The sequence below is a fragment of the Elephantulus edwardii genome, unplaced genomic scaffold, assembly GCF_000299155.1.
Source record: "Elephantulus edwardii isolate Elephantulus edwardi_28Jun2011 unplaced genomic scaffold, EleEdw1.0 scaffold00075, whole genome shotgun sequence".
NCBI lineage: Eukaryota > Metazoa > Chordata > Mammalia > Macroscelidea > Macroscelididae > Elephantulus > Elephantulus edwardii.
In genome coordinates this window covers 1,809,451-1,823,843 of record NW_006399825.1, presented here as the reverse complement: position 1 = coordinate 1,823,843, position 14,393 = coordinate 1,809,451, and the positions used below count along the sequence as shown (strand labels likewise).

The window sequence follows — 14,393 nt, the reverse complement described above, 5'->3', positions numbered from 1 at the left end:
AACAACAACAACATCCATAAACAGGGAGCTCTGGGGCCTAGTGGCAATCTGGTGGTACTGCAATCCCAAAGGCACACAGTTTGAGGCCACCGTCTGCTCCGTGGGAGAAGGATAGATAATCTCCTCCCATGTGATTAACTGCCTCTGAAAACCTGCTGGAGGATTAGCTATGGGTCATTTCCAACTCTATGGTACACAACAACATCCATGAACAGCAGACATTTTTTATTTATTTAGGTCTTTTCTTGTTTCTCGCAGAAGTGTTTTGTAGTTTTCTTTGTAAAGTTTTTCTGTGTCTATACTTATGTGTCATAATTCGTGGTGGGCCATTGTAAATGGTATTGCTTCCTCTTTTTTTATTGAAATTTTATTGTAAGTTTATAAACTTGGATAATTCCATTCATTCATTGTTGAACATTTTCCTCCCTGTGGTATTTTCTTATTTTCCTTCTCTGTGTTATCTTTGTTACTGTAGAGAAATCCTACTTTCTTTTGTATGTAGATCTTGTATCCTGCCACTCTACTAAATTGGTCTGCTAACTCTAATAGTTTTTTGTTGAGTCCTTGGGATTTTCTGTGTACACCATCATATCATCTTCCCATAGCAACAATTTCACCATCTGTGCCAATCTAGATGCCTTTTATTTCCTTCTCTGTCTGTACTGCCCTAGCAAGTACTTCTAGTACAATTTTTAAAACTTTATAATTTTAATTGTTATTTTGATGAAAGTTCACAGAAAAATGGAATTTTCATTCATTCATTGTTACATATTTTTCTCCCTTCCCCCCTCCCCAGGTACACCTTTTTTTTAAAAAAAATTCATTCATTATTGTACAGTTTCCTCCCTACCCTCCCTTTACTATCCCCACCCACAGTCCTCTTATTCTACACCATTGTCTTACATATAATACCTAATTATATATATATTCCTTTTAACCAGTTTTCCCCTCATCTATTCCAATACAGTGTTCATTATCTATCTACTCTTTTGCTATTCTCCTCTCAGCCCCCCATGTCAGACCCGCTTTATAACAGTGGCGCTATGCAGTATTTGTCCTTTTGAGACTGAGATATTTTACTCAGCATTTTCCTCCAAGGTCACCCATATTGTGTAATGTTTTACAAGTTCATCATTTTTTAGTGCTGAATACTGTGTTTCAATAAAATACTAAATAGGAGTAGTGACAGTGAGCATCCTTGTCTGGTCTGGCAAGTTTGTTGTTGTTGGTTTTTTGGTTTTGGGGGCTTTTTTTTAGAAATATAAGGTAGAGTAAGTTTCTAAAGAGTATAAAGAAACCCTAAATGAACAAATATAAACTTGTCATGTTGTTGTCAGGTGCTGCTGTTGAATTCTAGGCTGTAGTCTTTATGGGAGCAAATCATCAGGTTTTTCTTCACCAGAGCCACTGGGTAGATTCAAGTTGCCAACTTTTTGATTAGCAGTCAAACGCTTAAGCACAGCATTACTGGGGCTCTTTAATAAGCATATATATAACTAAAATACATAATGTATCATATTCTGTTAAGTATCATCCAGAAAAATAAGTGAATATCCTAGGTTAGAGCAAAAATCCATTGTTAATTAGTTTATTTCAGCTCATAAACTTGCCATAAATTCATAAAGTAATTGCAACCAGAAATAATATAGGACAGTTTTTCATTCTTTCCTGGCATGACTTTACAATGCCATACACATAATAAACTTTACATTGGAGATTTTGTCACCATTTGGTTTTCTACCAAACTCTCTTATAAAATTAAGAGTCTACATTTGTACCCAAGGAGTGATTATATAAAGAAAGCTGTTATTACTTAGCTCTGACTTTATAAACAGGGTATGAGAATTTTTAGTTTTGACCATTCCCACTTCATGAAAAGTTTTCAGCTTTGAAGTGAATTAGCTTTCTTTGAGCATCAACTGTTGTTGTTGAGCATCAATTAGAATATAAAAATGTCCCATTATAATGAAATAATTAATTATCATACAAGTGCCTACAGCCCAAAACTTGAAACAATTGTTACGGTATTGTTTTGTTCTCTGATCACTAGGAAATATTCCCAAGAAATTGAGATTTGATACTAATGTATTTTGGACTATTTGGTTTTCTGATTGCTTTGTTGCCATACTGAAAAACACACTATCAGAGAACCTAAAAATCTATGTATAGCTTAGAGTGCAAACTATGAGCTCTGCAATCAGACTGCTTCAGTTGTTCTTTAGCAAGGAAGTCAGAGTAGAGCCTCCTTCATAAATTTGAGAAATAAATGAGAGCTTGGTGGAAGGTGATTGGTCTCATGCCTGCCACAGAGTAAGCTGTATATTAGGTCATTTAATATTTTGTTCAGTGCTAGTACTGGAGGAGCCCACACTCATGGCATAGGCTTTTTAGGTTATAGTGAGAAACAGCATCTTCTTCATAGAAAAACATTCATTTTAAACCCAGTATATCTCCAGGGAAAAAGCCGGGTGCAATTACCAACTCATTTTTTTTCACCATCAACCCCTCCCTTCCCCTTTTCTCCAGTTTCTTAGCTTAACAACAACTCTGATTTTCCAACAACATAAATAAGAACACAAGAGTGAATGAGAGTTGTTGGAGACACAGTCAGGCAGCCATTCACTATCTTCTACCTATTGTTGTTATGTGCCACTGAGATGGAAAAACTTACAGCTGACCCTTCAGCAGGTTTTCAGAGGCTGTAAATCACACAGAAGGAGACTGTCCATCCTTCACAAAACAGCTGGTGAATTAGAACCTCTTGATTCTGGGTTAGCAGTGTAACTCCTTACCCACTGGGCCACCAGAGCTCCTCCACTCACAACTACCTTCCTTTAAACTAACTCATTGATAAAAATCAGATACTATTTTAAATTCTTTCCATTCTTAACCCAATGTACTAGTAATTTAATTATCGGTCTTTAGATTTCATCTTCTAGTTTTAAGTCTTATACTTCTTAATCACTTTTCTATAGGTATTCTAAATGTTAAGTGTATATGGGGGTGGTGCATGGAAAAAAACTTAGAGAATCTGATTAAATGTAAGACTTGCCAATATAAATGCACATAACACATCTACACCAAATACTTCTGTCTGTAATATGAGTAGTTTCAAACATCATAAAACAGCAATAGAGGTAAGTCCATGGACCCCAAGTTAAGAATTTGCCTATTTCTAATAAAATATAAAATATGACCCAGCAATTCCATTTATGAATATATCTTATACAGTCACTTTCCTACATGTGTCCAAGAATTTATAAACAATGTTAATTACATAATTGTTTGTAAGGACAAAAGATTTGAAATAATGTTTATGTCCATCAACAGAATTTGATAAACTAGAATGGTATGTAACCATTAATAAGTTAATTCTAAATGTATTAACTTAGTTACATTTCAAAAGCGCAAAACATAATTTTCAGGTTGATATGTACAGTATGTTACCATTTAAATAAAGTTTTATAAATTGTAAAAATGTATGAAAGTCTAAAAGCTTTCATGAGCATGATAAAACCCAAATCTATGGAAATAGTTCTTTCTGATAGTGGGATTAGGGAAGGAGCCTCAATCTTATCTGTTTATTAAAATACTAAAAAATAATCTGAAGCAAATATATCGTAATGTTAGCATTCAATAAGACTGAATGATCAGCACTTTTTTTTTATTATTCCCTGGAGCAGTCCATACAGTTTGAATATGTCATGATTTTTAAAAATCTTTTTAGAATCTTTAGTGAACAAAAATATAACAAATTCCTCTCCTCCATCTCAATACTTATCCTCAGATAACAAGTTGTATGCTGTTTTCAATGTGTTTGATGATGAATCAACCTCCTGTACCTATCAAGAAGGCCTCCTGTCAATGAAAGTAACGAGAAAAGGAGCAGTCATTTGTACACTCGATGCTGATTGGCTGGAGTTAACTACATTTTATTATAAGCAAGGCTTGTCTCTAATTGATTCTTTTGTATGCTGGGAAGCATCTAAAGGTAGGTTTTATTGTATGCTATGTTTATATCTAAAGAATTTTATGTCAAAAATATTTTTATCTATTATAAAATGTTTTATGTTCAATGGCTAAAAAGTGATATTATTCTTAAGGAAATAAGTTCATATCATTGCACAACTGTGTAGCATTAATTTAAAAGCTTAGCCTGATTTACTGGCAAATAGAACACCTAGTGTGTGTGATATAATCATTGAGTTTTCAATTGGATTGTAACTGTCAAGCTTAGACAACCACTATGTGATCCACAGATAGAATTTTCCAAATAAGATTTGTTATAGCAGCCTAATCCATGAAGCACTGAGCATCCCATGGACGGCCAGAAGAACAAACAGATACGTCTTAAAGAGGGTGCAGCTGGAATGCTCTCTGTTGGCAAGAATGATGAAGCTTCACCTCACATACTTTGGGCATGTTGCTAGGAAGGGCTGTTTCTTGGACATGGACATGATATGGGGAAGGGTTCGGTGAAGGAGAGGAAGATCTTCAACCAGGTGGATTGACATGGTGACTGCTGCAACGGGCTCTAACATGAGGATGGTAGAGGAGAGAAGAGGGCTCAGATCTTTTGTTCATAGGGTTGCTTGATGGCACCTAACATCAACAACAATTCATGAAGCTGATGATTGCATATACCAGTTAACATCCTATTATTTTATCCCAGTTTTGGACATTACCTCTCATTTTTTGGCATGTAGTAGTTGTTCAATAAATATTCCTTGGTCTTTTTCCGTGACTGGAGCTTTTTCCAATTCAGTCTTTTCTGTAAGTTGCTCACCCATGGCCACTGAGTTAGAACTGACTCTTAGATGAGCCTCTAAGGGGTTGTAAATTCAGGGGATGAGACTGCTCATCTTTCTGCTGAGGGACCACTGGATGGATTCCAACCACCAGAGGAGGTAGCAGTGCAGCTCCCTACAGACTACAACGTGTGAGCTCTCTTCTATGAAGTAGCAGTAGAAACAGCATAAATTTTAGAATCAGACAAACCAAGGTTTAGTTCTCATATCCTCTACTTATTAACTGTACAGTAGTAGGAACTTGGCTGAACTGGAGAACATGTTTCTTTAGCTCTAAGAGGGGGATTAAAATACTACTCACTTTGTTGTTAGGAGAATTTAATGGCCTAATATGTGTAAAGCAACTCTCACACTGCCTATCATACACTTGGAGTTTATTGAAAGTTGATTTTTCCAGCCGCTTGTTAGGTGTCTTTCCAGTGCTTTTCGCATGGATCCTCCATTTGGCATTCAGGTGGTGCTTCTTAGGATTTCTCTCTTTCTCTTCCTCCCCAAAGAAGCTAAGTTGGAGCCATTTCAAATGTTGGTTTCTGACTAACCGCTGAATGAATGAGGGGGCAGGGGATCTCCTTTCACAAGTCTTTTACAGGCAACTTTGCCTCGGGCCTTGCCTGATGAAAATAAAATTAGCTGCAGCAGTTGCCAGAGGAGCCTCTGAGAGACTTTTGTTCTTAAAGCCTCAGAAGCTATTTAAAGAGCCTGGGGGCGAATCTCCCCCTCTTCGCAGTTCTGGAATGTCTCATCAGACATTTCACATCTCAAGCTACACCAGGCTCTGGGGAGGTCTTTGGGGTCTGGCAGCAGGGTGTGTCATGAGGGACTTTCCTGGGAGGATACAGGGAAGCTGGAGGGGAAATTGTGACCAATGCTTTCTCACTGTGAGAGGCAAGTTAGAAGAAGCAAAGCTGAGTCGGCCACTTTGTTCTGTAATGTTTGGAAGACAATGCATATCTTGTTTTCCTTCTGTCTTCTTCCAAAATATTATCAGAAGCCAGCCCACCACAAGGAGTGAAGTCACAAAACCAGACAGTGATCAGAGCTTTAAATGTACCACTCAACAAATCTCAGTGAAATGAAATGCCTTTCTCCAAAGAGAGAAAAAGAAACCTCAAAATCCTTTGCTACTTCATTTGTATGGCCAAAGTTCTAAGGTCTATGACATTTCCTTTTAATCCCCTTTCTTACCCACTCTAAACAGCCTTTTTTCTGCTTTCAGAAGCCCTAAAGCAGAGGCAGCCAGCAGCCTGCTTGCTGTCCATGTAACCTGAACTCATAGGTCTGTGTTCCCCTGCACCTGATGTGCTCCCCATAGCTGGGACTCCACTACTCCAGCCTGCAATGCACTCTTAGTCCTGTGTTCCCCTGTACCTGATGCACTCCCCATTGCTGGGCCTCCACCACCCCAGTCTTACAGCTCCAGTTATTGCATCCTTTAGTGGGATTTGCACTGTGGGGTAAAAATGAATCCAGAAGAGACTGCAAGGAACTAATCCAACTGATAACAAAGGGAAAGGACTGTTTTCTGCCAGATTGAATGGAGCTCCAGCAGAGTGGCTAGTTGACCTGGGATGAGTTGAGTAGCTTTGCCAGCAGATGTCACACACTGAGGTTCTTACACTTCACCTGGTTACAAATTTTTCCACCACTTACAGAGCATATATAATCCCCACTTTAAATGAACCCCTTAAACTTATATTTATATTTTTATTCTTTTCCAATTTCCTTTTATATTGTCAACCTATTCATTCACCTCTGTAAGAATATTTTGTGTAATTAAGGGTTTTACTCACGCAAAGAATGGGAAGCCCAGAACACTTAATTATGTTCATGTGAAACTTATATCTAGACCAATAAGCTGTTGTGTCCACAAAATACTACATAGTTAAAATTAAGAAAGGTGTGCATCAGAGTTGTATCCTTTTTCCATTCCCATTCAATCTGTATACTGAGAAAATTATTAAAAAGCCTGGACTTTATGAAGAATAATGTAGCATTAGGACTGAAGCAAACCTCATAAATAACTTTCAGTAGGCTGATGACACAACCTTGCTTGCTTAAACCAAAGAGGATTTGAAAGACTTGCTGCAGAAGATGGAACAATTTAGTCAATATAGATTACATCTCAGTGTCAAGAAAATAAAAATTTTCACCCCTAGACAAATAGGCAACATCATGATAAATGGACAAAAGACTAAAACTGTCAATTTCCTCATACTTGGATCCACAAGCAATACACTCAGTACCAGCAGTCAGGACATCAGGGGATGGACTACACTGGGAAAGTCAGCTGTCAGGGACCTCTTAAAGTTACTAAGGAGCAATGATGTTAGTTTTCAATCACCTGTTATACATCTGAGAGCTAGACAATTAATAAAGATGACAGAATAAAAATTGATGCCTTTGAAATGTGGTGTTGAAGGAGAGTACTAAACATCTCATGGACTGCCAAAAGAACAAACAGATACGTCTTGGAAAAGGTGCAGCCAGCGTGTGTTTTGGAGGTAAAGATGGCAAAGTTTCATTTCACATACTTTGGGCATGTTGCTAGTAGGGGCTATTCTTTGGAGAAGGACATCACGCTTGAAAAGGTGGAGGGACAGCAAAGGAGAGGAAGATCCTCAAACAGGTATTGACACAGTGACTGAAGTTGGCAAAGGTTAAGTCAAGGTTCAGATCTGTTATTCACGGGGTCACTATGAGTCGTTTTTGACTCAACGACACTTAACAACAACAAATGGTGGAGGAAAAGTATATCAGAGTAAGGAATAGGATAATGATGTATAAATATTTTCTTATTCATATCATATATGTATATGCCTAGCACTGGGAATGAAAACAGTAAGAAAAAGGCAGGTTTCCCTATTTTCACAATACTGTTTGCCATAAACAAGTCAGATAGTAATGTCTTTCAACATATATGCTCAGTGTCAGGTATCAAAACACATATGCCGGAGAGATTTGGAGCCCCTTAAAGCAGGACAATGCCCAATTCCAGCAAGACGCAGCTAAAGAGGTCATCCTCCAAAACCCTAAAAGATTTTAGAGGCTCGATTTCTCCAGAGGGGAATGTTAGGATAAGAACCAAGGAGATGAGAAAGGTAGAAGTTTATGCTGGGGAAATTGAGCTATCAGAACAAGGAAGCAGATACTGACATGGGTAGAATTAGTGCTTTGAGCCCATGAGTGATGTCTGAAGCAGTGGATGCTTTAGACTCTTGGGCGACATCAAAGACAGAACCGCCTACTGAACTTTGAACTCTTCATGACACTGTCTCATTGGCTCAGACTCCAGCCCCAGGGCACATCCAGAACAACAGCATATATACCCCCTCACCATAACTGCATGTTCTCTCCTCCGTTATTCGTCTGAGGATGGTGAGCCCATGACTTGTATAGATGTATTCTCTCTAAAAAAAAAAAAAAAAATCTCCATTTTTTTACACTTAAAAAAAAGGCCCAAAACGTGTGCCTTGGTTTACAGTTGAGAAAAGGTGCTGTGGCACTACATAGCAGTGTTGTTTGCACAAGATAATAATAGGGAATACCCGTCCAGAGGGTGATCAGCAAGCCCTGAGAAGACAGAGAAGGAGACCAGCCAGGCAAGAGCCAGAGACCATTCTAGGCAGAAAAGGCCATTCCAACCACCCTCCAAATGCAAAGGGCAGAAAACAGGAACCAGGGGAAAGTTCTGTGTCACTAGAGAAGGAAATGTATGCCAGAGAGAACAGTTGCAGACAAAGTAAGAGCGAGGAGAAGAAGGCTCTAGAAAAGATGAGAAGGTTAAGCCACCGCCAATTCAGGCAGAGGCTTTTAAGACCAATTAATATTAATAACAATAACAACAACAATAGGTATTTTGCACTTAATATATACCAGCCCTGATTTTATGTTTATTAACAAACTTAACTACAGAAATCCTAGGATGTTGGTATTATCCCTGTTACAAATGAGGAAGTTGTGACACAGAAAAATTTAAAAAATGTTCCCCCATTCACAATGGTGTGTTGATCATGGTCGTCCTTTTTTCACTGACCCTCTACTTTTCCAAGGCTGATGGATGTCTTTTTCTAAGGACTGGTGCCTCTTGACAACATTCCCAAAGTATGTGTTTGCCATCTTTGCCTCTAAGTACACCCCAGCTGGGCTTCCTCCAAGACAGATTTGTGTATTCATTTGAAAATCGATGGTATATTTAATACCCTTTACCAACATCACAGTTAAAAGCATGAGTTCTTTAGTTTTCCTTATTCATTGTCCAACTTCCACATATGAAACAATTAAAAATGTCATGTACTTCCACATATGAAACAATTTAAAATGTCATGTCTTGGATCAGGTACACCTTAATCTTTAAACTATTGTCATTGCTCTTTAGCACTTTGAAGAGGACCTTGCCAGCAGATTTTCACAATGCCACACGTCTTTTGATTTCGTGACTGCTAAACTCTCAAAGGTGTTGATTTTTGAATCAAGTAAAATTAAATCCCTAAAAAAAATATATGGTACAGTATATTAAGCTTAGGTGTACAATTAATGTATAGAAAACAATAATTGATGACATAGGACATTTTCAACATCCCAGAGGCCCCCTTGTACTCATTTCAGTCAGTATGTTCCTAACAGAGAAGTAAGCACCACTCTGACTTCTGTCATTTGAGATTAGTTTTTGCCTGTTCTCAAATAGGTGGAATTATAATACCCCACTAGGTCTAACTTCTTTAGTTCAACATTGTTTTTGTGCCATCAAGTTGCCTGTGACTCATAGCAACCCTATGTACAACAGCCCTAAACCGTCCTCCTATCCTGTGCCAATCTCATTGTCTCCAACACAACCACCCCATTACCCCAGTCACTAAATCAATCCACCTCATCGAGGGTCTTCCTCGCTTGCACTGTCCCTCCACCCTCCCAAGCATGATGTCGTTCTCCAAGGACTGGTCTTGCCTTGCAGCATGTCTAAAGTATGTCATACATAGCTTCAGAATCCTTGCCTCCAAGGAGCAGCCTGGTCTCACCCTCCCTAGGGTGATCATGTTTGTTCTCCTAGCAGTACATGGTATATTCAGTACTCTTCTCCCACACCACAGCTCAAAGGCATCAATTCTCATTATATCTTCCCTAGTCATTGTCCAGCTCTATGATGAATAGCAAGTAATGGCAAAGACCATGGCCTGGATCAGGTGCACCTTAGTTTCCAGACTGACATTGTTGCTCTTCAGTACTTTGGAGAGGTCTCTGACAGCCGACCTTCCCAATGCAATCCATCTTTTAATTTTCTGACTGCTGGTACCAAGAGTGTTGATTGTGAGACCAAGCAAACTAAAGCTGTTAAGAATCTCAATCTCTTCACCATCTATCATGATGCTGCCAATTGACCAAGTGGTGAGAATCTTTATTTTCTTGATGTTGAGCTTCAATCCATATTGAAGGCTGCACTCCTTGATCTTCTGCAACAAGCACTTCAGATCCTCCTCATTTCAGCAAGCATACTATCTCTGAAATCCATTCCTGTGTTATATATATAGCAAAGAGTCTTTTTCCCCAAACACTTCTGTAGTGTTCTATATAGGAAGCTCTGGCAGCTTACTGGTAAGGAGTTCACTGCCAACTCAAAGCCAGGGGGTTCAAATACACTAGCTTCTACATGAAAGAAAAATTAGCAGTTTACCCATGTGATTTACAGCCTCTGAAAACCCACTGGAGGGTCAGTTGTTAGTCAGCTCTAACCTGATGAAACATAACAACAACATAGTTTTTATTGTATGATCCTTTCATATTCTCTTTCTTTTAAATCAAAACAAGTCCAGGAGTTCTAGTGAGCCCCAATGATGAAAACACAGAGCCTATAAATTTCACATTATATCATTCCAAAATAAATAAGAGGCAGATCATAACAAACTATGTAATTATCACAATACATAATTATTTTTCTAATCTATACTTCCCATTCTATCACAGCTCAGGGAACTCTGGTAACAGTGGTAAGGAGTTGCTCTGCCAATCTAAAGGCACACTGTTCGAACCCATTAGCTGCACATTCTGAAAAAGAATTTAGAACATGCATAGCTTTGAAGATAGTCTAGTGATACCCTCAAATGACAATCAGAAACTGATTTGTTTGACTAGTCACTTTGGTGTAGTAGTGGATGACAAGCACATTTGAAGGATATGGGACAATTTCCTGTATTTAGAAAACCAATTCCTGCTAGTGAATCAAACTTTACAGAGCCGTTAAGGACCCCTCAGAACAACTTAAATTCTTCATTATATTCAGCCTGACCATGAATAACTTAAGAAGAAAACAAACTTTTTTTATCCTACACAATGACCAAGGAGGATAGAAGGAGAATTGATGCCTTTGAGCTGTGGTGCTGGAGAAGAGTATTGAGAATACCATGGACTGCTAGGAAAACAAACAGATTTGTCCTGGAAAGGGTTAAACCGGGTGGCTCCTTGGAGGCAAGGATTCTGAGGCTCTGTCTAACATACTTTGGACATGCTGTGCGGAGAGACCGGTCCTTGGAGAGGGACATCATGCTTGGGAGGGTGGAGGGACAGTGCAGGAGAGGAAGGCCCTCTATGAGGTGGATTGATTCAGTGACTGGGATAATTGGGATGCGAGTGTCAGAGACAGTGCGATTGGCACAGGACAGAACGGAGTTTAGGGCTGTTGTACATAGGGTCGCTATGAGTCGCAGGCGACTCGATGGCACATAACAACAACAACAACCACCACCTCACAGTTATTGCCTGTTAATAAAAATGAAAATGGGAATTGTATGTTGAAATTACTTATGCCTTTTGTAATCTTTAAGAGATCTTTTGAAACTCTTAAAGGCCTTCATTATTTAGAGACGTGCCAGCTAGGAAAACTAGGTGTGACACTGTGCTGTATAAAGCCAGCATGTTTCACCAGCACATGACCATGGAAAAGCTGTCTACTATTACAAAATAGGAAACAAAAGAATTTCCATAACATCATTGAAGTTTGGACCAGCTGGTTATTGTCAGCTTTTCAAGAAACAAGTCAGAGAGGCCCTCCCATAAAACTTCCTTCCCAGCAGGAATTCTTTTGACAATAACTCTGGTTAGAGTCTTCCTGTCACCATTCTTTTTTTTAAGCTTTACTGAAGAATTGTTTCACGTTTATATACTTTGAAGTAATCTTACCTCATGTTAATTTTAATATTATACTCTCATTTCAAGTGTTATCATTTTTACATGTTGCTTCTCCTAAAGGTGTAATTATGTATGTAGAACATGTAGATCAGAAATGAAAAGTTTATTTCAAAGTGAAAGACATTTCCAATGCTTTTGAGGGTTTAGGGAATCCATTTGTTTCTCACTGTCTGTATTTTTTTTTTTTTAAATCTTCTTGGTTAGTTGTATTTTTTATTTATTTTTAATTCAATAAAGTATGACACTTTTGATGTTTTAAAAAAATAAAGTTAACCTTCAAAGGGAGGAGGATGTTATTATTTCAACCGAAACAAATGTTTATTGATATGGTTCTCTTTCTCCTTACTACTTGGGCTATTTAAGGATTTAGATTATTTTAAGAAACATTGAGTATTTATAACTCTTCTTAATTGTATCTGTTTCATCACAGGGGACCACCTGCCCAAATCTTTGGAAGGATTATTTATCTATGAAGAGGAAGGTTCTAGAGTTCCAGGTTCTAGTAAGAAAGGAAATGATGCCATTGTAGTAGAACAATGGACCGTTATTGAGGTAAACTGCACTTTCCTATTTCTCAATATTTTATGTTAAAAATTTTCATTATTTAGTATATGCAATATCCTCAATATAAACTTTTTTTACTATTTAGGATTTTATTACACGTGTTCATTACATGTGTAAAAGGGTGCTTTATTTTACCCAGTATTAAGCATTTTTTAATAACAAGTGCGCCTGTGTGTGGGTGCATATACACACATACAAATAAATAGCAGTAGATTTTCAAAGGTTTGACAATGTCTTCTTGCATTAAAAATATCTTTATTCAGTATCCCCACAACTGATTAAAAATGGAAAAATTCCATCAGTCTAGTCTTTTATGTCAAAACCACCAATGTAACTGATTCTTTTTTCTCCTCTTAAGAATTTACTTTTAAAGGCAAAAATTTCCAGGAGGTGTTCTTTCTTTTACCAGGCCAAATATGTATAGACAGCATTATCCTTCATAGTCAGAGATGGCATTGGTGCTGATTTTGTGCATTCTGAATTCAGATGTCACCAAATGGACTGATCTTGAGGTGAACAGACTGAATTTAGGTATCCTCTGCTGTGTGTATGAAGCCCTCAGCCACAGGCTGTCATGGACACTTTTGCCTTTCTTACCTTATAAAGGAGCCCCTTTTTCAGAGGAAGTAGCAAACTCACTGGGGGAAGGAAGCAAAGAATTTGGAGGAGAGCTAGTGCTTCAAGTGGAAAATCTTCTTGCGAATGAATAGGCATAATCAAATGCTTTCTACATCTGAGTTCCACTTGACTTTTTACAACTTGTATTCCCTGATCTTTTCCTTTTCTTCTCCAACTAATGTTTCTTAAAATGAAGTCTATAAACCACTTAGATCCCGATCACCTGGGGAGTTCCTGAAAACTGTTTAAGAATCACAAGCCTAATAAGACTTGAAGAAAGTCCAGACACTGGGGAGCCTCTCTCCATTCTGCTCAGTGATTATAAGGCAGCAAGTACCAGAAAATTAAACCAAAGAGGACTGAAGTGCAGTAGGGTTAGATTTAATGGAGAGTGAACTCACCTTATTGTTGTGTTGATTGCCATTTATTATAATTACTTTGGTAGATGATTTGTTTTGCCATTAGTCTATAAGCTCTTATGCTTCGTTATACAGGGATGTGACATCAAAACGGATTATGGCCCTCTGCTGCACACTCTGGCAGAGTTCGGATGGCTTCTGACAAGTGTGTTGCCTACACCTGTACTGAAACATGACAGGTAACAAGAAAGTATCCTTACATGTTCCCATTTCATTCTAAAATATGCATTTGTTTGTTAGATAATTTAACAAATGCTCATATTATGCTCACAAAAAGCATTTTACTGTACTTCTAATTTGATTTCATGGACCTTGAAGATTAGCAAATGTAATCCCTTGAGGTCATAGATGTTCACACCTTCAGGTCATTTTCCCAAAGACATCAGAGATCATAGTGGAAGAGCCAGAAAATGAGCACTAGGGATGGGCCCCTGTGCGACACTGTCCCTTGTACTGAAAATGCTCCTTTGGTGTTACTTCACTTTCTTCTTTCCCACAAAAGACACTCACCCTCCTCTGAAGTGAAGATTGAGTTCATGTAAACCTGTGAATACAAGCCACGTCCTCCACAGGGTTCTCAGTGTCCTCCAACGCACTGTGCATGCAGAACTGCCATCCCCAGTGCACAGCCAGGCTGCATGCAGATTACAGTGGGCACTACAGAGGCCCAGAGGGGACATTCTGCCTCCACTCTCCTCTCCAGTGTGTGGGCTTAGTTTTCCCCTGGCGTATACACACACACACACACACACACGTATTATATGTAATATGTAATACAATATATTATATGTAAAATATATTGTTC

At 38.3% G+C, this 14,393-nt stretch overlaps 1 protein-coding gene across 1 annotated transcript in view; it reads left to right on the top strand.

The window, feature by feature from the left end:
* Positions 1–14,393, top strand: part of RFTN2 (raftlin family member 2) — a 95,934-nt gene that overhangs the window by 42,948 nt on the left and 38,593 nt on the right. Inside the window, exons 5-7 of the mRNA XM_006889066.1 lie at positions 3,782–3,991; positions 12,418–12,539; positions 13,664–13,767. Of these exons, the coding sequence (XP_006889128.1) occupies positions 3,782–3,991; positions 12,418–12,539; positions 13,664–13,767 (436 nt within the window). The remainder of the gene's footprint in view (positions 1–3,781; positions 3,992–12,417; positions 12,540–13,663; positions 13,768–14,393) is intronic.